Consider the following 22,403-nt stretch of genomic DNA (forward strand, 5'->3'; position numbering starts at 1 on the left):
TTGAGATATTCACAAGAGGAGCTGAAACCTTGGGAGCAGTTTTGTGCGCTACACACCTGGCACAACACCGAATCCACTCCTCTAGGTGGGATGCCATCCTGGGCCAATAGAATCTGGGTCTTGCCAGAGCAACTGCTCTCTCCATCCCCAAGTGACCTACATCATTGTGGACCCCTCTCATAGCCTGTTCTCGGAATTTCTGCGGCACCACTAACTGAAACAATCTAGATCCAGATGGGCCAACACAGCTTCGGTACAATACACCATCTTTCAGCACAAACCTGCTGAACTGTCCACACATGGCTTTCAACTCTTTGGAAAAGTTGGTTGACACCTTGGGTTTGGATTTCTGCTTGACAAACTGGATGACTTGACTAATGTCCTCATCAGCTGTTTGTGCTTCTCTCCAGTCAACGGATTCCAACCCACACACTTTCAAGTCAGCGCCCGGGCTGGAATAGTCATTTGGGACTGCATCTGCACTCATTGCCATGCAATACACCAAAGACTCACCATCGGTAGGGTCAGAGATAGAAGACCGCTGTCTGGCCTCTGAGTTAGTCAGATGTTGGGCTGAAATGGCATTGATTTCCTCACGATTGCAGGTCTGATCAATGTCCTTGCTTTCTCCTCGCAGGCGTGCTTCAAGATCCCGAATTTTCTCCTGCTGATCAAATTCTTTGGTCCCACCACCACCTACAGCTGGTCTTCGAGACAAAGCATCAGCATCTTGGTTCGCACGTCCGGGTCTGTAGTGTATGGTGAAATCAAAGGTAGTAAGGGCAGCTAACCACCTGTGACCTGTTGCGTCAAGTTTTGCTGAGGTCAATATGTATGTCAATGGGTTGTTATCTGTGAACACTTGGGTACCCTCTGCCGCATATAAATAGTCTCGGAATTTTTCCGTTATAGACCACTTCAGGGCAAGGTACTCCAGCTTATGAGCTGGGTAGTTTTTCTCAGCCCGGCTCAGGCTCCGACTTGCATAAGCGATGGGACGAAGTCTTCCATCAGCCTCTTGGCAGAGCACGGCCCCCAGTCCTTCACGGCATGCGTCAACATGAAGAACAAAAGGGCGAGACATGTCGGCAAAGGCTAACACTGGAGCTGTGCAGAGTCTTACTTTCAATGTCTGAAATGCCTTTTCACAATCAGGCGTCCATCTGGTCTCAAAGGGGGTTCTGTGATCAACAAACCCATCGCCCTTCCCAGCCACTGCTGTTTTCTTTCGAGCACCTCCAGTCAGTTGGAACAGTGGTTTGGCTATGGCAGAAAACCCTTCAATAAATCTGCGATAATAGCTTGAAAATCCTAAAAAGGATCGAAGCTGACTGACGTTTTCGGGGCGGGGCCAAGTTTTCAGTGCCTCCAACTTGGCAGGGTCTGTCTGAACTCCTTCCTTCGAGACAATATGGCCAAGGTATTTTACGGATGTACAACAAAGTTGGCACTTCTCCGGGGATACCTTTAGGCCGTACTGGGCAAGACGGTCAAAAACTTTGCCAAGTCGTTCTTCCATCTGGACCAAACTTGAGGAGAACACAATTATGTCGTCCATATAGACCAACACTTCCGCCATGTTGAGGCCAGCCATGCACCGCTCCATTAATCTCTGGAACGTCGCTGGTGCACCTTTTACACCCTGTGGCATCCTCTCGAATTGGTAAAAACCGACTGGGCAAGTGAAAGCCGTCTTGTCCTTGTCACTGGGATGCATGGGTATTTGATAGTATCCCGACTTAAGATCTATTACGGAAAACCAGCTGCATCCATGTAAGGAGTCAAGAGCCTCCTGTACCAACGGCACAGTATACTGGTCAGGTATGGTTCTGGCATTTAACGTGCGGAAGTCAATACAGAGTCTTATCTGGCCGTTCTTCTTTCTTACTATCACAATTGGTGAAGCGTATTTGCTCTTGGACTCTGTGATTACTCCGATGTCCATCAAGTGCTGAAGGTGTTCCCGTAGATCCCTCAGATCCCCAGGGGCAACTCGACGTGATCTTTCACGAAATGGCTCATCGTTTGTCAGGCGGATCTCATGGTAGATCTCTTTCGTAGAGCCAATGTCCCATTCATGCAGAGAAAAGATTTCTGATCTCTGGTAGGCAATTTTGAGGACTCGCTCTTTCTCTTCTGCGCTGACTGGGCCCCAAACAAATGGCAATTTGTAAAATTCCTTCTCTGAAAGTGAAGGTCTCTGGTCTCCCCTCACCTCAGTGGAGCTTGTCGCTGCAACCCTTAGGAACTCAGCGGAGGTGCAAGGTTTGTCTTCCACTTTGCCAGTCCTTCCAGCCACCCATGAGGTAAGGTAGGCCCCTGCCAGAACGCATTTCTTGGGCAGGAATATGTCACGGTCAGTTTGATTCAAAAGACACACTTTGACCTTCCCAAAGCCTTGAGCGATGTTGATAAGGGTACATGAAACTGTTAACCCTCCTGGCAGTCGACTGGGGACAGTGGAGTCCAGTAACCCGTTCACGGCTCTTCCAAGCCTGTTCCTTATCTGCCCAACAACATACTGTGTAGATCCTGCTGGGACAATCATGCGTGCAGCAGCTCTGGATTTCACATAGCCTATCAACCCCTCCGATCCAATCCTCTGCAGACCACGGATTTCTTTATAAATACCTTCGCAGACTCTGTCTATTGGTACCCTTTGCGGCCCACCCTGAAGGGAGGAATAGCACTCGCGAAATACTCCACTGTTTGTCCCCACAATCAACTTGTAGTTGGCTGTATTCTTGCTATTTGGGACAACCAAGGCCAAGGTAGGGAAGGCCCGGTCCGTCCCACAAAAAGTGGCATCAAATCCAAGGTTAATCTCTGTCCACCCAAGATAGGGCATTTTTCCATCACCACCATGCAGCAACACAAGATCCTGCAGTGGACGGAGTGGCAGACCAAGACTTTCAAAGAAGTCTCGATATATGAGGGTCACCTGTGAACCACTATCCAGTAGTGCCTCGGTCCTCATGCCATCCACGTAGCAGGGTCTTGTATGGAGATCCCCCACCAACCCCTCTGGAATGTCTGTGTTGGGTTGATAGATGACGGGTCGACTGTTAGGTGGCCTCAATTTTTGGGCGCCGAATCGGCCTTCTTCTGACGCCCCCGTTCGTTTCCCTGCAGGTAGAAGCTAACAAACCTCTCGTTCACTTTCTCTGGGTCAGGTTGGTTATCACATCTGGTGCGATAGTGACCGTCCTGGCCACACTTAAAGCAGAAATTTGGGCGTTGGTGCGTTGATTCTTTGGTGTTTGTTCTTTTCGACTCTCCCTGACTCAGTTTTCCATGCTTGGCCGTCTTGATAGGCTGAGGCACCGGCTTAGGCTCTCGCAGGGACACCTTTTCTGCCTGCTCAGCCTCCTCTCGTCGGACCATCTTGAGTAGTGCCAGGTAAGTAGGTGGAGTCTCAATCTTGTCTTTCAGCTGAAGATTAACCAAGAGCATCTCGTTGTACAGTGTCCCCTTCATGAACTGGGTAAGTAGCATTTTATTTGTCTTGTCAGCCGGGGCACCACCTTTTCGTGTAAGTTTCAGAAGGATGACCTGCAAACGTGTCAGAAACTCGGAGGGTTTCTCTCCCTGCTTCTGATGGAGAGAATGGAACTTGATACTCAACTCATCTGCAGTGTGAGTGTCTCCAAATGCTAGCTCAAGTGCCTGGAGATAATCCTCTGATGTGGCTTGGGGATTTTCACGCCTCAGGTCTGTGATGATGTTGGCCGCAGGGGCCCGGAGGGCCTCCCGGATACGCCTCTTCTTCTCAGCCTCCTCATCCTCTTCATCCAATTGTCCCTGTGCCACTTCCACCCAGGCATCAAAGGTTTCCCCTGTAGCAACACCTGAAAATGGAGCAAGTCTCCTTGAACTAGCTATCTTGCACTTGGAGAGAGCTGCTTGTAATGCCACAGTGGGTCCTTCCACTCCTGCAGGCTGTGCACTCTTATCCTTATCAGTAGACGACAGCAAACCCCTGGCCTTGAGGTCTGCTATTGTGACTTTGTCACTTCGAACTCTGGTAAGTCGATGAACAGCAAACACAACTTCTCGCCCAGACAATGTCACCTTCAATTCACCACTTGGCGGAAGAACCACATCTGACGTATTTTGGTCAAACTCAAGAAGAAGGAGAGTCTTACCCGATTCTTCGCGTCGGGAGACACCAGTTAGATGTTGGATGACATCACAGAGTGCAACCAATATGGAGTCAGTTGAGATAGCGATGGGATTTGAAACTAGCAGAAGGGAATGGGAGGGACGTACATCGTCTTTCTTGCACCATGCAAGTCCGATCGGTTGAAACTCGCTGCCGGCCGCCATCGCTGAACGCTTGTCCAAAGTTAATGAAAGTCGCGCTACCAACTATCTCAAATATCACATGGGAGAGGAAAATTTAGTACATGTTTGGTAGTGTGGATACGGCAATTACATAACTACTGGCTCTCAAGAAAAACTTTACGATGAATGACAAAAAGCAACTTCACTCCAAATTACATGGATCCAATTTGGAGGAATCTGATGTGTGAAATTGTGGGAAGAATCAAAGTCAAGTTCAATCTGCTAGTCTGAATTTGGAAATGTGGTTTGGTTTAATAGGTCCTGGCAAGGTCGCCAAAAATGTAGCCCACACAATCCAAACAACCAGGACAAGTATTTCTCAGATTAAACTTCACACTTTAATTCAACCTTGATTTCCTCTGGCAACAGTAAATCACTTATAATTATGCAGATTTGCTGGGACAATCATGCGTGCAGCAGCTCTGGATTTCACATAGCCTATCAACCCCTCCGATCCAATCCTCTGCAGACCACGGATTTCTTTATAAATACCTTCGCAGACTCTGTCTATTGGTACCCTTTGCGGCCCACCCTGAAGGGAGGAATAGCACTCGCGAAATACTCCACTGTTTGTCCCCACAATCAACTTGTAGTTGGGTGTATTCTTGCTATTTGGGACAACCAAGGCCAAGGTAGGGAAGGCCCGGTCCGTCCCACAAAAAGTGGCATCAAATCCAAGGTTAATCTCTGTCCACCCAAGATAGGGCATTTTTCCATCACCACCATGCAGCAACACAAGATCCTGCAGTGGACGGAGTGGCAGACCAAGACTTTCAAAGAAGTCTCGATATATGAGGGTCACCTGTGAACCACTATCCAGTAGTGCCTCGGTCCTCATGCCATCCACGTAGCAGGGTCTTGTATGGAGATCCCCCACCAACCCCTCTGGAATGTCTGTGTTGGGTTGATAGATGACGGGTCGACTGTTAGGTGGCCTCAATTTTTGGGCGCCGAATCGGCCTTCTTCTGACGCCCCCGTTCGTTTCCCTGCAGGTAGAAGCTAACAAACCTCTCGTTCACTTTCTCTGGGTCAGGTTGGTTATCACATCTGGTGCGATAGTGACCGTCCTGGCCACACTTAAAGCAGAAATTTGGGCGTTGGTGCGTTGATTCTTTGGTGTTTGTTCTTTTCGACTCTCCCTGACTCAGTTTTCCATGCTTGGCCGTCTTGATAGGCTGAGGCACCGGCTTAGGCTCTCGCAGGGACACCTTTTCTGCCTGCTCAGCCTCCTCTCGTCGGACCATCTTGAGTAGTGCCAGGTAAGTAGGTGGAGTCTCAATCTTGTCTTTCAGCTGAAGATTAACCAAGAGCATCTCGTTGTACAGTGTCCCCTTCATGAACTGGGTAAGTAGCATTTTATTTGTCTTGTCAGCCGGGGCACCACCTTTTCGTGTAAGTTTCAGAAGGATGACCTGCAAACGTGTCAGAAACTCGGAGGGTTTCTCTCCCTGCTTCTGATGGAGAGAATGGAACTTGATACTCAACTCATCTGCAGTGTGAGTGTCTCCAAATGCTAGCTCAAGTGCCTGGAGATAATCCTCTGATGTGGCTTGGGGATTTTCACGCCTCAGGTCTGTGATGATGTTGGCCGCAGGGGCCCGGAGGGCCTCCCGGATACGCCTCTTCTTCTCAGCCTCCTCATCCTCTTCATCCAATTGTCCCTGTGCCACTTCCACCCAGGCATCAAAGGTTTCCCCTGTAGCAACACCTGAAAATGGAGCAAGTCTCCTTGAACTAGCTATCTTGCACTTGGAGAGAGCTGCTTGTAATGCCACAGTGGGTCCTTCCACTCCTGCAGGCTGTGCACTCTCATCCTTATCAGTAGACGACAGCAAACCCCTGGCCTTGAGGTCTGCTATTGTGACTTTGTCACTTCGAACTCTGGTAAGTCGATGAACAGCAAACACAACTTCTCGCCCAGACAATGTCACCTTCAATTCACCACTTGGCGGAAGAACCACATCTGACGTATTTTGGTCAAACTCAAGAAGAAGGAGAGTCTTACCCGATTCTTCGCGTCGGGAGACACCAGTTAGATGTTGGATGACATCACAGAGTGCAACCAATATGGAGTCAGTTGAGATAGCGATGGGATTTGAAACTAGCAGAAGGGAATGGGAGGGACGTACATCGTCTTTCTTGCACCATGCAAGTCCGATCGGTTGAAACTCGCTGCCGGCCGCCATCGCTGAACGCTTGTCCAAAGTTAATGAAAGTCGCGCTACCAACTATCTCAAATATCACATGGGAGAGGAAAATTTAGTACATGTTTGGTAGTGTGGATACGGCAATTACATAACTACTGGCTCTCAAGAAAAACTTTACGATGAATGACAAAAAGCAACTTCACTCCAAATTACATGGATCCAATTTGGAGGAATCTGATGTGTGAAATTGTGGGAAGAATCAAAGTCAAGTTCAATCTGCTAGTCTGAATTTGGAAATGTGGTTTGGTTTAATAGGTCCTGGCAAGGTCGCCAAAAATGTAGCCCACACAATCCAAACAACCAGGACAAGTATTTCTCAGATTAAACTTCACACTTTAATTCAACCTTGATTTCCTCTGGCAACAGTAAATCACTTATAATTATGCAGATTTGCTGGGACAATCATGCGTGCAGCAGCTCTGGATTTCACATAGCCTATCAACCCCTCCGATCCAATCCTCTGCAGACCACGGATTTCTTTATAAATACCTTCGCAGACTCTGTCTATTGGTACCCTTTGCGGCCCACCCTGAAGGGAGGAATAGCACTCGCGAAATACTCCACTGTTTGTCCCCACAATCAACTTGTAGTTGGGTGTATTCTTGCTATTTGGGACAACCAAGGCCAAGGTAGGGAAGGCCCGGTCCGTCCCACAAAAAGTGGCATCAAATCCAAGGTTAATCTCTGTCCACCCAAGATAGGGCATTTTTCCATCACCACCATGCAGCAACACAAGATCCTGCAGTGGACGGAGTGGCAGACCAAGACTTTCAAAGAAGTCTCGATATATGAGGGTCACCTGTGAACCACTATCCAGTAGTGCCTCGGTCCTCATGCCATCCACGTAGCAGGGTCTTGTATGGAGATCCCCCACCAACCCCTCTGGAATGTCTGTGTTGGGTTGATAGATGACGGGTCGACTGTTAGGTGGCCTCAATTTTTGGGCGCCGAATCGGCCTTCTTCTGACGCCCCCGTTCGTTTCCCTGCAGGTAGAAGCTAACAAACCTCTCGTTCACTTTCTCTGGGTCAGGTTGGTTATCACATCTGGTGCGATAGTGACCGTCCTGGCCACACTTAAAGCAGAAATTTGGGCGTTGGTGCGTTGATTCTTTGGTGTTTGTTCTTTTCGACTCTCCCTGACTCAGTTTTCCATGCTTGGCCGTCTTGATAGGCTGAGGCACCGGCTTAGGCTCTCGCAGGGACACCTTTTCTGCCTGCTCAGCCTCCTCTCGTCGGACCATCTTGAGTAGTGCCAGGTAAGTAGGTGGAGTCTCAATCTTGTCTTTCAGCTGAAGATTAACCAAGAGCATCTCGTTGTACAGTGTCCCCTTCATGAACTGGGTAAGTAGCATTTTATTTGTCTTGTCAGCCGGGGCACCACCTTTTCGTGTAAGTTTCAGAAGGATGACCTGCAAACGTGTCAGAAACTCGGAGGGTTTCTCTCCCTGCTTCTGATGGAGAGAATGGAACTTGATACTCAACTCATCTGCAGTGTGAGTGTCTCCAAATGCTAGCTCAAGTGCCTGGAGATAATCCTCTGATGTGGCTTGGGGATTTTCACGCCTCAGGTCTGTGATGATGTTGGCCGCAGGGGCCCGGAGGGCCTCCCGGATACGCCTCTTCTTCTCAGCCTCCTCATCCTCTTCATCCAATTGTCCCTGTGCCACTTCCACCCAGGCATCAAAGGTTTCCCCTGTAGCAACACCTGAAAATGGAGCAAGTCTCCTTGAACTAGCTATCTTGCACTTGGAGAGAGCTGCTTGTAATGCCACAGTGGGTCCTTCCACTCCTGCAGGCTGTGCACTCTCATCCTTATCAGTAGACGACAGCAAACCCCTGGCCTTGAGGTCTGCTATTGTGACTTTGTCACTTCGAACTCTGGTAAGTCGATGAACAGCAAACACAACTTCTCGCCCAGACAATGTCACCTTCAATTCACCACTTGGCGGAAGAACCACATCTGACGTATTTTGGTCAAACTCAAGAAGAAGGAGAGTCTTACCCGATTCTTCGCGTCGGGAGACACCAGTTAGATGTTGGATGACATCACAGAGTGCAACCAATATGGAGTCAGTTGAGATAGCGATGGGATTTGAAACTAGCAGAAGGGAATGGGAGGGACGTACATCGTCTTTCTTGCACCATGCAAGTCCGATCGGTTGAAACTCGCTGCCGGCCGCCATCGCTGAACGCTTGTCCAAAGTTAATGAAAGTCGCGCTACCAACTATCTCAAATATCACATGGGAGAGGAAAATTTAGTACATGTTTGGTAGTGTGGATACGGCAATTACATAACTACTGGCTCTCAAGAAAAACTTTACGATGAATGACAAAAAGCAACTTCACTCCAAATTACATGGATCCAATTTGGAGGAATCTGATGTGTGAAATTGTGGGAAGAATCAAAGTCAAGTTCAATCTGCTAGTCTGAATTTGGAAATGTGGTTTGGTTTAATAGGTCCTGGCAAGGTCGCCAAAAATGTAGCCCACACAATCCAAACAACCAGGACAAGTATTTCTCAGATTAAACTTCACACTTTAATTCAACCTTGATTTCCTCTGGCAACAGTAAATCACTTATAATTATGCAGATTTGCTGGGACAATCATGCGTGCAGCAGCTCTGGATTTCACATAGCCTATCAACCCCTCCGATCCAATCCTCTGCAGACCACGGATTTCTTTATAAATACCTTCGCAGACTCTGTCTATTGGTACCCTTTGCGGCCCACCCTGAAGGGAGGAATAGCACTCGCGAAATACTCCACTGTTTGTCCCCACAATCAACTTGTAGTTGGCTGTATTCTTGCTATTTGGGACAACCAAGGCCAAGGTAGGGAAGGCCCGGTCCGTCCCACAAAAAGTGGCATCAAATCCAAGGTTAATCTCTGTCCACCCAAGATAGGGCATTTTTCCATCACCACCATGCAGCAACACAAGATCCTGCAGTGGACGGAGTGGCAGACCAAGACTTTCAAAGAAGTCTCGATATATGAGGGTCACCTGTGAACCACTATCCAGTAGTGCCTCGGTCCTCATGCCATCCACGTAGCAGGGTCTTGTATGGAGATCCCCCACCAACCCCTCTGGAATGTCTGTGTTGGGTTGATAGATGACGGGTCGACTGTTAGGTGGCCTCAATTTTTGGGCGCCGAATCGGCCTTCTTCTGACGCCCCCGTTCGTTTCCCTGCAGGTAGAAGCTAACAAACCTCTCGTTCACTTTCTCTGGGTCAGGTTGGTTATCACATCTGGTGCGATAGTGACCGTCCTGGCCACACTTAAAGCAGAAATTTGGGCGTTGGTGCGTTGATTCTTTGGTGTTTGTTCTTTTCGACTCTCCCTGACTCAGTTTTCCATGCTTGGCCGTCTTGATAGGCTGAGGCACCGGCTTAGGCTCTCGCAGGGACACCTTTTCTGCCTGCTCAGCCTCCTCTCGTCGGACCATCTTGAGTAGTGCCAGGTAAGTAGGTGGAGTCTCAATCTTGTCTTTCAGCTGAAGATTAACCAAGAGCATCTCGTTGTACAGTGTCCCCTTCATGAACTGGGTAAGTAGCATTTTATTTGTCTTGTCAGCCGGGGCACCACCTTTTCGTGTAAGTTTCAGAAGGATGACCTGCAAACGTGTCAGAAACTCGGAGGGTTTCTCTCCCTGCTTCTGATGGAGAGAATGGAACTTGATACTCAACTCATCTGCAGTGTGAGTGTCTCCAAATGCTAGCTCAAGTGCCTGGAGATAATCCTCTGATGTGGCTTGGGGATTTTCACGCCTCAGGTCTGTGATGATGTTGGCCGCAGGGGCCCGGAGGGCCTCCCGGATACGCCTCTTCTTCTCAGCCTCCTCATCCTCTTCATCCAATTGTCCCTGTGCCACTTCCACCCAGGCATCAAAGGTTTCCCCTGTAGCAACACCTGAAAATGGAGCAAGTCTCCTTGAACTAGCTATCTTGCACTTGGAGAGAGCTGCTTGTAATGCCACAGTGGGTCCTTCCACTCCTGCAGGCTGTGCACTCTCATCCTTATCAGTAGACGACAGCAAACCCCTGGCCTTGAGGTCTGCTATTGTGACTTTGTCACTTCGAACTCTGGTAAGTCGATGAACAGCAAACACAACTTCTCGCCCAGACAATGTCACCTTCAATTCACCACTTGGCGGAAGAACCACATCTGACGTATTTTGGTCAAACTCAAGAAGAAGGAGAGTCTTACCCGATTCTTCGCGTCGGGAGACACCAGTTAGATGTTGGATGACATCACAGAGTGCAACCAATATGGAGTCAGTTGAGATAGCGATGGGATTTGAAACTAGCAGAAGGGAATGGGAGGGACGTACATCGTCTTTCTTGCACCATGCAAGTCCGATCGGTTGAAACTCGCTGCCGGCCGCCATCGCTGAACGCTTGTCCAAAGTTAATGAAAGTCGCGCTACCAACTATCTCAAATATCACATGGGAGAGGAAAATTTAGTACATGTTTGGTAGTGTGGATACGGCAATTACATAACTACTGGCTCTCAAGAAAAACTTTACGATGAATGACAAAAAGCAACTTCACTCCAAATTACATGGATCCAATTTGGAGGAATCTGATGTGTGAAATTGTGGGAAGAATCAAAGTCAAGTTCAATCTGCTAGTCTGAATTTGGAAATGTGGTTTGGTTTAATAGGTCCTGGCAAGGTCGCCAAAAATGTAGCCCACACAATCCAAACAACCAGGACAAGTATTTCTCAGATTAAACTTCACACTTTAATTCAACCTTGATTTCCTCTGGCAACAGTAAATCACTTATAATTATGCAGATTTGCTGGGACAATCATGCGTGCAGCAGCTCTGGATTTCACATAGCCTATCAACCCCTCCGATCCAATCCTCTGCAGACCACGGATTTCTTTATAAATACCTTCGCAGACTCTGTCTATTGGTACCCTTTGCGGCCCACCCTGAAGGGAGGAATAGCACTCGCGAAATACTCCACTGTTTGTCCCCACAATCAACTTGTAGTTGGGTGTATTCTTGCTATTTGGGACAACCAAGGCCAAGGTAGGGAAGGCCCGGTCCGTCCCACAAAAAGTGGCATCAAATCCAAGGTTAATCTCTGTCCACCCAAGATAGGGCATTTTTCCATCACCACCATGCAGCAACACAAGATCCTGCAGTGGACGGAGTGGCAGACCAAGACTTTCAAAGAAGTCTCGATATATGAGGGTCACCTGTGAACCACTATCCAGTAGTGCCTCGGTCCTCATGCCATCCACGTAGCAGGGTCTTGTATGGAGATCCCCCACCAACCCCTCTGGAATGTCTGTGTTGGGTTGATAGATGACGGGTCGACTGTTAGGTGGCCTCAATTTTTGGGCGCCGAATCGGCCTTCTTCTGACGCCCCCGTTCGTTTCCCTGCAGGTAGAAGCTAACAAACCTCTCGTTCACTTTCTCTGGGTCAGGTTGGTTATCACATCTGGTGCGATAGTGACCGTCCTGGCCACACTTAAAGCAGAAATTTGGGCGTTGGTGCGTTGATTCTTTGGTGTTTGTTCTTTTCGACTCTCCCTGACTCAGTTTTCCATGCTTGGCCGTCTTGATAGGCTGAGGCACCGGCTTAGGCTCTCGCAGGGACACCTTTTCTGCCTGCTCAGCCTCCTCTCGTCGGACCATCTTGAGTAGTGCCAGGTAAGTAGGTGGAGTCTCAATCTTGTCTTTCAGCTGAAGATTAACCAAGAGCATCTCGTTGTACAGTGTCCCCTTCATGAACTGGGTAAGTAGCATTTTATTTGTCTTGTCAGCCGGGGCACCACCTTTTCGTGTAAGTTTCAGAAGGATGACCTGCAAACGTGTCAGAAACTCGGAGGGTTTCTCTCCCTGCTTCTGATGGAGAGAATGGAACTTGATACTCAACTCATCTGCAGTGTGAGTGTCTCCAAATGCTAGCTCAAGTGCCTGGAGATAATCCTCTGATGTGGCTTGGGGATTTTCACGCCTCAGGTCTGTGATGATGTTGGCCGCAGGGGCCCGGAGGGCCTCCCGGATACGCCTCTTCTTCTCAGCCTCCTCATCCTCTTCATCCAATTGTCCCTGTGCCACTTCCACCCAGGCATCAAAGGTTTCCCCTGTAGCAACACCTGAAAATGGAGCAAGTCTCCTTGAACTAGCTATCTTGCACTTGGAGAGAGCTGCTTGTAATGCCACAGTGGGTCCTTCCACTCCTGCAGGCTGTGCACTCTCATCCTTATCAGTAGACGACAGCAAACCCCTGGCCTTGAGGTCTGCTATTGTGACTTTGTCACTTCGAACTCTGGTAAGTCGATGAACAGCAAACACAACTTCTCGCCCAGACAATGTCACCTTCAATTCACCACTTGGCGGAAGAACCACATCTGACGTATTTTGGTCAAACTCAAGAAGAAGGAGAGTCTTACCCGATTCTTCGCGTCGGGAGACACCAGTTAGATGTTGGATGACATCACAGAGTGCAACCAATATGGAGTCAGTTGAGATAGCGATGGGATTTGAAACTAGCAGAAGGGAATGGGAGGGACGTACATCGTCTTTCTTGCACCATGCAAGTCCGATCGGTTGAAACTCGCTGCCGGCCGCCATCGCTGAACGCTTGTCCAAAGTTAATGAAAGTCGCGCTACCAACTATCTCAAATATCACATGGGAGAGGAAAATTTAGTACATGTTTGGTAGTGTGGATACGGCAATTACATAACTACTGGCTCTCAAGAAAAACTTTACGATGAATGACAAAAAGCAACTTCACTCCAAATTACATGGATCCAATTTGGAGGAATCTGATGTGTGAAATTGTGGGAAGAATCAAAGTCAAGTTCAATCTGCTAGTCTGAATTTGGAAATGTGGTTTGGTTTAATAGGTCCTGGCAAGGTCGCCAAAAATGTAGCCCACACAATCCAAACAACCAGGACAAGTATTTCTCAGATTAAACTTCACACTTTAATTCAACCTTGATTTCCTCTGGCAACAGTAAATCACTTATAATTATGCAGATTTGCTGGGACAATCATGCGTGCAGCAGCTCTGGATTTCACATAGCCTATCAACCCCTCCGATCCAATCCTCTGCAGACCACGGATTTCTTTATAAATACCTTCGCAGACTCTGTCTATTGGTACCCTTTGCGGCCCACCCTGAAGGGAGGAATAGCACTCGCGAAATACTCCACTGTTTGTCCCCACAATCAACTTGTAGTTGGGTGTATTCTTGCTATTTGGGACAACCAAGGCCAAGGTAGGGAAGGCCCGGTCCGTCCCACAAAAAGTGGCATCAAATCCAAGGTTAATCTCTGTCCACCCAAGATAGGGCATTTTTCCATCACCACCATGCAGCAACACAAGATCCTGCAGTGGACGGAGTGGCAGACCAAGACTTTCAAAGAAGTCTCGATATATGAGGGTCACCTGTGAACCACTATCCAGTAGTGCCTCGGTCCTCATGCCATCCACGTAGCAGGGTCTTGTATGGAGATCCCCCACCAACCCCTCTGGAATGTCTGTGTTGGGTTGATAGATGACGGGTCGACTGTTAGGTGGCCTCAATTTTTGGGCGCCGAATCGGCCTTCTTCTGACGCCCCCGTTCGTTTCCCTGCAGGTAGAAGCTAACAAACCTCTCGTTCACTTTCTCTGGGTCAGGTTGGTTATCACATCTGGTGCGATAGTGACCGTCCTGGCCACACTTAAAGCAGAAATTTGGGCGTTGGTGCGTTGATTCTTTGGTGTTTGTTCTTTTCGACTCTCCCTGACTCAGTTTTCCATGCTTGGCCGTCTTGATAGGCTGAGGCACCGGCTTAGGCTCTCGCAGGGACACCTTTTCTGCCTGCTCAGCCTCCTCTCGTCGGACCATCTTGAGTAGTGCCAGGTAAGTAGGTGGAGTCTCAATCTTGTCTTTCAGCTGAAGATTAACCAAGAGCATCTCGTTGTACAGTGTCCCCTTCATGAACTGGGTAAGTAGCATTTTATTTGTCTTGTCAGCCGGGGCACCACCTTTTCGTGTAAGTTTCAGAAGGATGACCTGCAAACGTGTCAGAAACTCGGAGGGTTTCTCTCCCTGCTTCTGATGGAGAGAATGGAACTTGATACTCAACTCATCTGCAGTGTGAGTGTCTCCAAATGCTAGCTCAAGTGCCTGGAGATAATCCTCTGATGTGGCTTGGGGATTTTCACGCCTCAGGTCTGTGATGATGTTGGCCGCAGGGGCCCGGAGGGCCTCCCGGATACGCCTCTTCTTCTCAGCCTCCTCATCCTCTTCATCCAATTGTCCCTGTGCCACTTCCACCCAGGCATCAAAGGTTTCCCCTGTAGCAACACCTGAAAATGGAGCAAGTCTCCTTGAACTAGCTATCTTGCACTTGGAGAGAGCTGCTTGTAATGCCACAGTGGGTCCTTCCACTCCTGCAGGCTGTGCACTCTCATCCTTATCAGTAGACGACAGCAAACCCCTGGCCTTGAGGTCTGCTATTGTGACTTTGTCACTTCGAACTCTGGTAAGTCGATGAACAGCAAACACAACTTCTCGCCCAGACAATGTCACCTTCAATTCACCACTTGGCGGAAGAACCACATCTGACGTATTTTGGTCAAACTCAAGAAGAAGGAGAGTCTTACCCGATTCTTCGCGTCGGGAGACACCAGTTAGATGTTGGATGACATCACAGAGTGCAACCAATATGGAGTCAGTTGAGATAGCGATGGGATTTGAAACTAGCAGAAGGGAATGGGAGGGACGTACATCGTCTTTCTTGCACCATGCAAGTCCGATCGGTTGAAACTCGCTGCCGGCCGCCATCGCTGAACGCTTGTCCAAAGTTAATGAAAGTCGCGCTACCAACTATCTCAAATATCACATGGGAGAGGAAAATTTAGTACATGTTTGGTAGTGTGGATACGGCAATTACATAACTACTGGCTCTCAAGAAAAACTTTACGATGAATGACAAAAAGCAACTTCACTCCAAATTACATGGATCCAATTTGGAGGAATCTGATGTGTGAAATTGTGGGAAGAATCAAAGTCAAGTTCAATCTGCTAGTCTGAATTTGGAAATGTGGTTTGGTTTAATAGGTCCTGGCAAGGTCGCCAAAAATGTAGCCCACACAATCCAAACAACCAGGACAAGTATTTCTCAGATTAAACTTCACACTTTAATTCAACCTTGATTTCCTCTGGCAACAGTAAATCACTTATAATTATGCAGATTTGGAATTAACACTTGTAAATGTATAACAATACAAAGCAAAGGTCAAACAGTAGTAAAACCGATGACAATGATAACAATGACAACAAGATAACAATGAGCGCTCGATACACACACACAAGATATAGAATATGTAGATCTACACAGTTTTCACCAAGATCTTGGATTTCAACCACAAATGGTCAGTTCTCTTAAATTCAAAAGGATCCTGGCTGGTCCAACACCAGCACTGCAACTGTTCAGTTCCCTGATCAGGTAGGGCCAGTATGCAGAGCACAGATGTCTGAAGCCTACGTTCAGAGTTGAAGATGCAATAGACGTCTTTGGAGGAAGAAGTCCACACTGGGCTGATCACGGAACTCTCCAATCAGGTCAAAAACTCCCGAGTGCACAATCCCACGGTACTGTCTGGCACACCTGGGCTCAGGAAGAGGAGCTGAATGTGGGAGTTGTCCAATACTTCTCTCGGGTCAGCGCACTGGGCCTGAGAGTAAACAAATTTGAACCTAATATACATGTAACATTTATACATGTAACATTTTCTGGTGGCTCAATTACATATCCTGTCACATGCAACATGTGAAGCTTGTTCACAAACACTAGACACTTCTAGATTCCACTGGTAATCATATTTACTTTAATAGTAAATCAGCTTGGGAATTATTACCTCTTGGCATTTTCAACAAATTTCCAAAGAGATATGTTCCTCACAACATTCTTAATTTGAGAAACAAGTATTACGTTATGCAAATTATAGATCTTGCCGGTATGGTATCCCTTTAATGCACAATATTCACCCATGAGTTACGTATGTCCCCATGTATATGCAAAATATCCCCCACAAACATTATTGGTTTTCTCATCCAGATAGTTAAGTCCCATAAGTAGGCTTACAAATATTAAATTTCCCCCTGTTACAGACCTATATTGTTCGCAAATATGATGGTTTTACTTTCAGATTTCAATTACAGGCTTATTGACAAAATCCCCCTAGGTTGAGTAATGTATGCATAGCACTGAACTGTTATGGTACAAGCACATGGCTCCCAAACGACTATTTTTCTATCATCAAAGTTTGGCCTTACCTGAGAGCCAGTAGCTACTTGCAGTATCCCTGGAAGCAATGATTATTAAACTCAGGAATGCGTAATATAGGAAGTGATTTTGGCCATTAAATTACAATTTTAGGCCCCTTTTGTTTTCCTGCCGGTCGCTTTCCGAAGGAAAAAGATGGCTGCATCCATGAGCTTTTTCTGCCTCTCTCTCAGTGGTCGCTTGAGGGCGCTATGTATATTTTGGGCTGGGCTACACCCGTTTTCAAGGCACAATTTTTAACCCTTTCGAATGTTTGATCGTTTTCAAAGTGACAGCCAACAAAGACCTTGATACAGAATTTATTCTAAATAAATGACGTCATGATGACGTCATCATGTGATTTACTCTGGTTTTTTCAATATATATTTCAGCCCCTTGACTTTGTACACATTTTCAAGCCAGCATTTGGGTTAGTTTGAGAGCTTTGATCAACAATACTTATTTTGTTGATAAAACAGTTCCGAAACAGCTGTGTTTGTAATTGTTTACAAACACTTCTCTCTAGTTTTCTTTTTTTCTTATCCTGTTACTTGTTGCTCACAGTTTTCATAAATTGCCATTTCCTGGGGTACACATTGATATTAACCTGTTCACTGTTCAGGGTTTTCCTTCACGTTTTCTTTACTTATATTTTAAAAGTTACTTACATGTATTGCCCATAATTGATTATTTGCACTCCCGTTTAATTTTCATCAGTCCTACACAGACTTTCTACATAACGCTAATTGAGTAAACAATTCTGTAAAATCTCCAGGCCAGAGTTACCATGTTTAATTATGTGCTTTTACGTCAGTTAATTATTACAGCGTATGGAATTTGAAAAGACTGTATTGCCTACGCCCGTATTGCCTACCGATGCGTGTTAATCGTGTGACCGCGTCGCGTAACAGTTTTTAACTGTTTAAGGAAAATCAAGACTGTATGACACGTCAAGTCAGATGCAAATAATTTGTTGTTTATTTTTTAAAGTTTACAGTTTTTGTCCTCATGGCCATTGCCAGCAAAAGATGGATAACGTAACCCGATGAAATGGTACTTACCCATTTCTATTAGCAGAAAAGACCTTTTTGTTAGTCTATTTATCATTATAATTTCTGTCATCCCAACAACATACTGTGTAGATCCTGCTGGGACAATAATGCGTGCAGCAGCTCTGGATTTCACATAGCCTATCAACCCCTCCGATCCAATCCTCTGCAGACCACGGATTTCTTTATAAATACCTTCGCAGACTCTGTCTATTGGTACCCTTTGCGGCCCACCCTGAAGGGAGGAATAGCACTCGCGAAATACTCCACTGTTTGTCCCCACAATCAACTTGTAGTTGGCTGTATTCTTGCTATTTGGGACAACCAAGGCCAAGGTAGGGAAGGCCCGGTCCGTCCCACAAAAAGTGGCATCAAATCCAAGGTTAATCTCTGTCCACCCAAGATAGGGCATTTTTCCATCACCACCATGCAGCAACACAAGATCCTGCAGTGGACGGAGTGGCAGACCAAGACTTTCAAAGAAGTCTCGATATATGAGGGTCACCTGTGAACCACTATCCAGTAGTGCCTCGGTCCTCATGCCATCCACGTAGCAGGGTCTTGTATGGAGATCCCCCACCAACCCCTCTGGAATGTCTGTGTTGGGTTGATAGATGACGGGTCGACTGTTAGGTGGCCTCAATTTTTGGGCGCCGAATCGGCCTTCTTCTGACGCCCCCGTTCGTTTCCCTGCAGGTAGAAGCTAACAAACCTCTCGTTCACTTTCTCTGGGTCAGGTTGGTTATCACATCTGGTGCGATAGTGACCGTCCTGGCCACACTTAAAGCAGAAATTTGGGCGTTGGTGCGTTGATTCTTTGGTGTTTGTTCTTTTTGACTCTCCCTGACTCAGTTTTCCATGCTTGGCCGTCTTGATAGGCTGAGGCACCGGCTTAGGCTCTCGCAGGGACACCTTTTCTGCCTGCTCAGCCTCCTCTCGTCGGACCATCTTGAGTAGTGCCAGGTAAGTAGGTGGAGTCTCAATCTTGTCTTTCAGCTGAAGATTAACCAAGAGCATCTCGTTGTACAGTGTCCCCTTCATGAACTGGGTAAGTAGCATTTTATTTGTCTTGTCAGCCGGGGCACCACCTTTTCGTGTAAGTTTCAGAAGGATGACCTGCAAACGTGTCAGAAACTCGGAGGGTTTCTCTCCCTGCTTCTGATGGAGAGAATGGAACTTGATACTCAACTCATCTGCAGTGTGAGTGTCTCCAAATGCTAGCTCAAGTGCCTGGAGATAATCCTCTGATGTGGCTTGGGGATTTTCACGCCTCAGGTCTGTGATGATGTTGGCCGCAGGGGCCCGGAGGGCCTCCCGGATACGCCTCTTCTTCTCAGCCTCCTCATCCTCTTCATCCAATTGTCCCTGTGCCACTTCCACCCAGGCATCAAAGGTTTCCCCTGTAGCAACACCTGAAAATGGAGCAAGTCTCCTTGAACTAGCTATCTTGCACTTGGAGAGAGCTGCTTGTAATGCCACAGTGGGTCCTTCCACTCCTGCAGGCTGTGCACTCTCATCCTTATCAGTAGACGACAGCAAACCCCTGGCCTTGAGGTCTGCTATTGTGACTTTGTCACTTCGAACTCTGGTAAGTCGATGAACAGCAAACACAACTTCTCGCCCAGACAATGTCACCTTCAATTCACCACTTGGCGGAAGAACCACATCTGACGTATTTTGGTCAAACTCAAGAAGAAGGAGAGTCTTACCCGATTCTTCGCGTCGGGAGACACCAGTTAGATGTTGGATGACATCACAGAGTGCAACCAATATGGAGTCAGTTGAGATAGCGATGGGATTTGAAACTAGCAGAAGGGAATGGGAGGGACGTACATCGTCTTTCTTGCACCATGCAAGTCCGATCGGTTGAAACTCGCTGCCGGCCGCCATCGCTGAACGCTTGTCCAAAGTTAATGAAAGTCGCGCTACCAACTATCTCAAATATCACATGGGAGAGGAAAATTTAGTACATGTTTGGTAGTGTGGATACGGCAATTACATAACTACTGGCTCTCAAGAAAAACTTTACGATGAATGACAAAAAGCAACTTCACTCCAAATTACATGGATCCAATTTGGAGGAATCTGATGTGTGAAATTGTGGGAAGAATCAAAGTCAAGTTCAATCTGCTAGTCTGAATTTGGAAATGTGGTTTGGTTTAATAGGTCCTGGCAAGGTCGCCAAAAATGTAGCCCACACAATCCAAACAACCAGGACAAGTATTTCTCAGATTAAACTTCACACTTTAATTCAACCTTGATTTCCTCTGGCAACAGTAAATCACTTATAATTATGCAGATTTGGAATTAACACTTGTAAATGTATAACAATACAAAGCAAAGGTCAAACAGTAGTAAAACCGATGACAATGATAACAATGACAACAAGATAACAATGAGCGCTCGATACACACACACAAGATATAGAATATGTAGATCTACACAGTTTTCACCAAGATCTTGGATTTCAACCACAAATGGTCAGTTCTCTTAAATTCAAAAGGATCCTGGCTGGTCCAACACCAGCACTGCAACTGTTCAGTTCCCTGATCAGGTAGGGCCAGTATGCAGAGCACAGATGTCTGAAGCCTACGTTCAGAGTTGAAGATGCAATAGACGTCTTTGGAGGAAGAAGTCCACACTGGGCTGATCACGGAACTCTCCAATCAGGTCAAAAACTCCCGAGTGCACAATCCCACGGTACTGTCTGGCACACCTGGGCTCAGGAAGAGGAGCTGAATGTGGGAGTTGTCCAATACTTCTCTCGGGTCAGCGCACTGGGCCTGAGAGTAAACAAATTTGAACCTAATATACATGTAACATTTATACATGTAACATTTTCTGGTGGCTCAATTACATATCCTGTCACATGCAACATGTGAAGCTTGTTCACAAACACTAGACACTTCTAGATTCCACTGGTAATCATATTTACTTTAATAGTAAATCAGCTTGGGAATTATTACCTCTTGGCATTTTCAACAAATTTCCAAAGAGATATGTTCCTCACAACATTCTTAATTTGAGAAACAAGTATTACGTTATGCAAATTATAGATCTTGCCGGTATGGTATCCCTTTAATGCACAATATTCACCCATGAGTTACGTATGTCCCCATGTATATGCAAAATATCCCCCACAAACATTATTGGTTTTCTCATCCAGATAGTTAAGTCCCATAAGTAGGCTTACAAATATTAAATTTCCCCCTGTTACAGACCTATATTGTTCGCAAATATGATGGTTTTACTTTCAGATTTCAATTACAGGCTTATTGACAAAATCCCCCTAGGTTGAGTAATGTATGCATAGCACTGAACTGTTATGGTACAAGCACATGGCTCCCAAACGACTATTTTTCTATCATCAAAGTTTGGCCTTACCTGAGAGCCAGTAGCTACTTGCAGTATCCCTGGAAGCAATGATTATTAAACTCAGGAATGCGTAATATAGGAAGTGATTTTGGCCATTAAATTACAATTTTAGGCCCCTTTTGTTTTCCTGCCGGTCGCTTTCCGAAGGAAAAAGATGGCTGCATCCATGAGCTTTTTCTGCCTCTCTCTCAGTGGTCGCTTGAGGGCGCTATGTATATTTTGGGCTGGGCTACACCCGTTTTCAAGGCACAATTTTTAACCCTTTCGAATGTTTGATCGTTTTCAAAGTGACAGCCAACAAAGACCTTGATACAGAATTTATTCTAAATAAATGACGTCATGATGACGTCATCATGTGATTTACTCTGGTTTTTTCAATATATATTTCAGCCCCTTGACTTTGTACACATTTTCAAGCCAGCATTTGGGTTAGTTTGAGAGCTTTGATCAACAATACTTATTTTGTTGATAAAACAGTTCCGAAACAGCTGTGTTTGTACTTGTTTACAAACACTTCTCTCTAGTTTTCTTTTTTTCTTATCCTGTTACTTGTTGCTCACAGTTTTCATAAATTGCCATTTCCTGGGGTACACATTGATATTAACCTGTTCACTGTTCAGGGTTTTCCTTCACGTTTTCTTTACTTATATTTTAAAAGTTACTTACATGTATTGCCCATAATTGATTATTTGCACTCCCGTTTAATTTTCATCAGTCCTACACAGACTTTCTACATAACGCTAATTGAGTAAACAATTCTGTAAAATCTCCAGGCCAGAGTTACCATGTTTAATTATGTGCTTTTACGTCAGTTAATTATTACAGCGTATGGAATTTGAAAAGACTGTATTGCCTACGCCCGTATTGCCTACCGATGCGCGTAAATCGTGTGACCGCGTCGCGTAACAGTTTTTAACGGTTTAAGGAAAATCAAGACTGTATGACACGTCAAGTCAGTTGCGAATAAATTGTCGTTTATTTTTCAAAGTTTACAGTTCTTGTCCTCACGGCCATTACCAGCAAAAGCTGGATAACGTAACCCGATGAAATGGTACTTACCCTTTTTCTATTAGCAGAAAAGACCTTTTTGTCAGTCTATTTATCATTATCATTCCTGTCATCCGTATGATGCAGTTCTGTTGTTC

General features: G+C 46.4%; 7 protein-coding genes across 7 annotated transcripts; all 7 read right to left on the bottom strand.

Annotated features, from left to right (window-relative positions):
• Positions 1 to 3,075: 3,075 nt before the first annotated feature.
• On the bottom strand, positions 3,076 to 4,732 carry LOC147797806 (paraneoplastic antigen Ma3 homolog). The gene has a single exon (XM_087142242.1). It carries the CDS (start codon positions 4,324 to 4,326, stop codon positions 3,076 to 3,078), a length of 1,251 nt encoding a protein of 416 aa, XP_086998368.1. The 5' UTR covers positions 4,327 to 4,732.
• A 216-nt stretch (positions 4,733 to 4,948) lies between these two features.
• On the bottom strand, positions 4,949 to 6,937 carry LOC147797807 (paraneoplastic antigen Ma2-like). Its single transcript, XM_087142243.1, has one exon. The coding sequence runs from the start codon at positions 6,529 to 6,531 to the stop codon at positions 5,281 to 5,283; it is 1,251 nt and encodes a 416-aa protein (XP_086998369.1). The 5' UTR covers positions 6,532 to 6,937; the 3' UTR covers positions 4,949 to 5,280.
• Positions 6,938 to 7,153: 216 nt separating this feature from the next.
• LOC147797808 (paraneoplastic antigen Ma2-like) lies at positions 7,154 to 8,931 on the bottom strand. Its single transcript, XM_087142245.1, has one exon. It carries the CDS (start codon positions 8,734 to 8,736, stop codon positions 7,486 to 7,488), a length of 1,251 nt encoding a protein of 416 aa, XP_086998371.1. The 5' UTR covers positions 8,737 to 8,931; the 3' UTR covers positions 7,154 to 7,485.
• A 138-nt stretch (positions 8,932 to 9,069) lies between these two features.
• LOC147797809 (paraneoplastic antigen Ma2-like) lies at positions 9,070 to 11,347 on the bottom strand. The gene has a single exon (XM_087142244.1). The coding sequence runs from the start codon at positions 10,939 to 10,941 to the stop codon at positions 9,691 to 9,693; it is 1,251 nt and encodes a 416-aa protein (XP_086998370.1). The 5' UTR covers positions 10,942 to 11,347; the 3' UTR covers positions 9,070 to 9,690.
• Positions 11,348 to 11,563: 216 nt separating this feature from the next.
• LOC147797810 (paraneoplastic antigen Ma2-like) lies at positions 11,564 to 13,552 on the bottom strand. Its single transcript, XM_087142246.1, has one exon. It carries the CDS (start codon positions 13,144 to 13,146, stop codon positions 11,896 to 11,898), a length of 1,251 nt encoding a protein of 416 aa, XP_086998372.1. The 5' UTR covers positions 13,147 to 13,552; the 3' UTR covers positions 11,564 to 11,895.
• A 216-nt stretch (positions 13,553 to 13,768) lies between these two features.
• Positions 13,769 to 17,095, bottom strand: LOC147797811 (paraneoplastic antigen Ma2-like). The gene is made up of 2 exons (XM_087142247.1): positions 16,846 to 17,095; positions 13,769 to 16,244 (listed from the first exon to the last, which is right to left on the bottom strand). The coding sequence occupies exon 2, from the start codon at positions 15,349 to 15,351 to the stop codon at positions 14,101 to 14,103; it is 1,251 nt and encodes a 416-aa protein (XP_086998373.1). The 5' UTR covers positions 15,352 to 16,244; positions 16,846 to 17,095; the 3' UTR covers positions 13,769 to 14,100.
• Positions 17,096 to 18,000: 905 nt separating this feature from the next.
• LOC147797812 (paraneoplastic antigen Ma2-like) lies at positions 18,001 to 21,517 on the bottom strand. Its single transcript, XM_087142812.1, has 2 exons — positions 21,268 to 21,517; positions 18,001 to 20,666 (listed from the first exon to the last, which is right to left on the bottom strand). Exon 2 carries the CDS (start codon positions 19,771 to 19,773, stop codon positions 18,523 to 18,525), a length of 1,251 nt encoding a protein of 416 aa, XP_086998938.1. The 5' UTR covers positions 19,774 to 20,666; positions 21,268 to 21,517; the 3' UTR covers positions 18,001 to 18,522.
• Positions 21,518 to 22,403: the final 886 nt, after the last annotated feature.

Source organism: Acanthaster planci, linkage group LG10 (assembly GCF_054643075.1).
Source record: "Acanthaster planci isolate LZ-2023a linkage group LG10, COTS_SCS, whole genome shotgun sequence".
Classification (NCBI taxonomy): domain Eukaryota; kingdom Metazoa; phylum Echinodermata; class Asteroidea; order Valvatida; family Acanthasteridae; genus Acanthaster; species Acanthaster planci.

Excerpts from the sequence above, each read along its gene's own strand:
- LOC147797808 (XM_087142245.1), bottom strand. The coding sequence starts at position 8,736 with ATGGCGGCCGGCAGCGAGTTTCAACCGATCGGACTTGCATGGTGCAAG.
- LOC147797810 (XM_087142246.1), bottom strand. The coding sequence starts at position 13,146 with ATGGCGGCCGGCAGCGAGTTTCAACCGATCGGACTTGCATGGTGCAAG.
- LOC147797811 (XM_087142247.1), bottom strand. The coding sequence starts at position 15,351 with ATGGCGGCCGGCAGCGAGTTTCAACCGATCGGACTTGCATGGTGCAAG.
- LOC147797812 (XM_087142812.1), bottom strand. The coding sequence starts at position 19,773 with ATGGCGGCCGGCAGCGAGTTTCAACCGATCGGACTTGCATGGTGCAAG.
- LOC147797809 (XM_087142244.1), bottom strand. The coding sequence starts at position 10,941 with ATGGCGGCCGGCAGCGAGTTTCAACCGATCGGACTTGCATGGTGCAAG.
- LOC147797806 (XM_087142242.1), bottom strand. The coding sequence starts at position 4,326 with ATGGCGGCCGGCAGCGAGTTTCAACCGATCGGACTTGCATGGTGCAAG.
- LOC147797807 (XM_087142243.1), bottom strand. The coding sequence starts at position 6,531 with ATGGCGGCCGGCAGCGAGTTTCAACCGATCGGACTTGCATGGTGCAAG.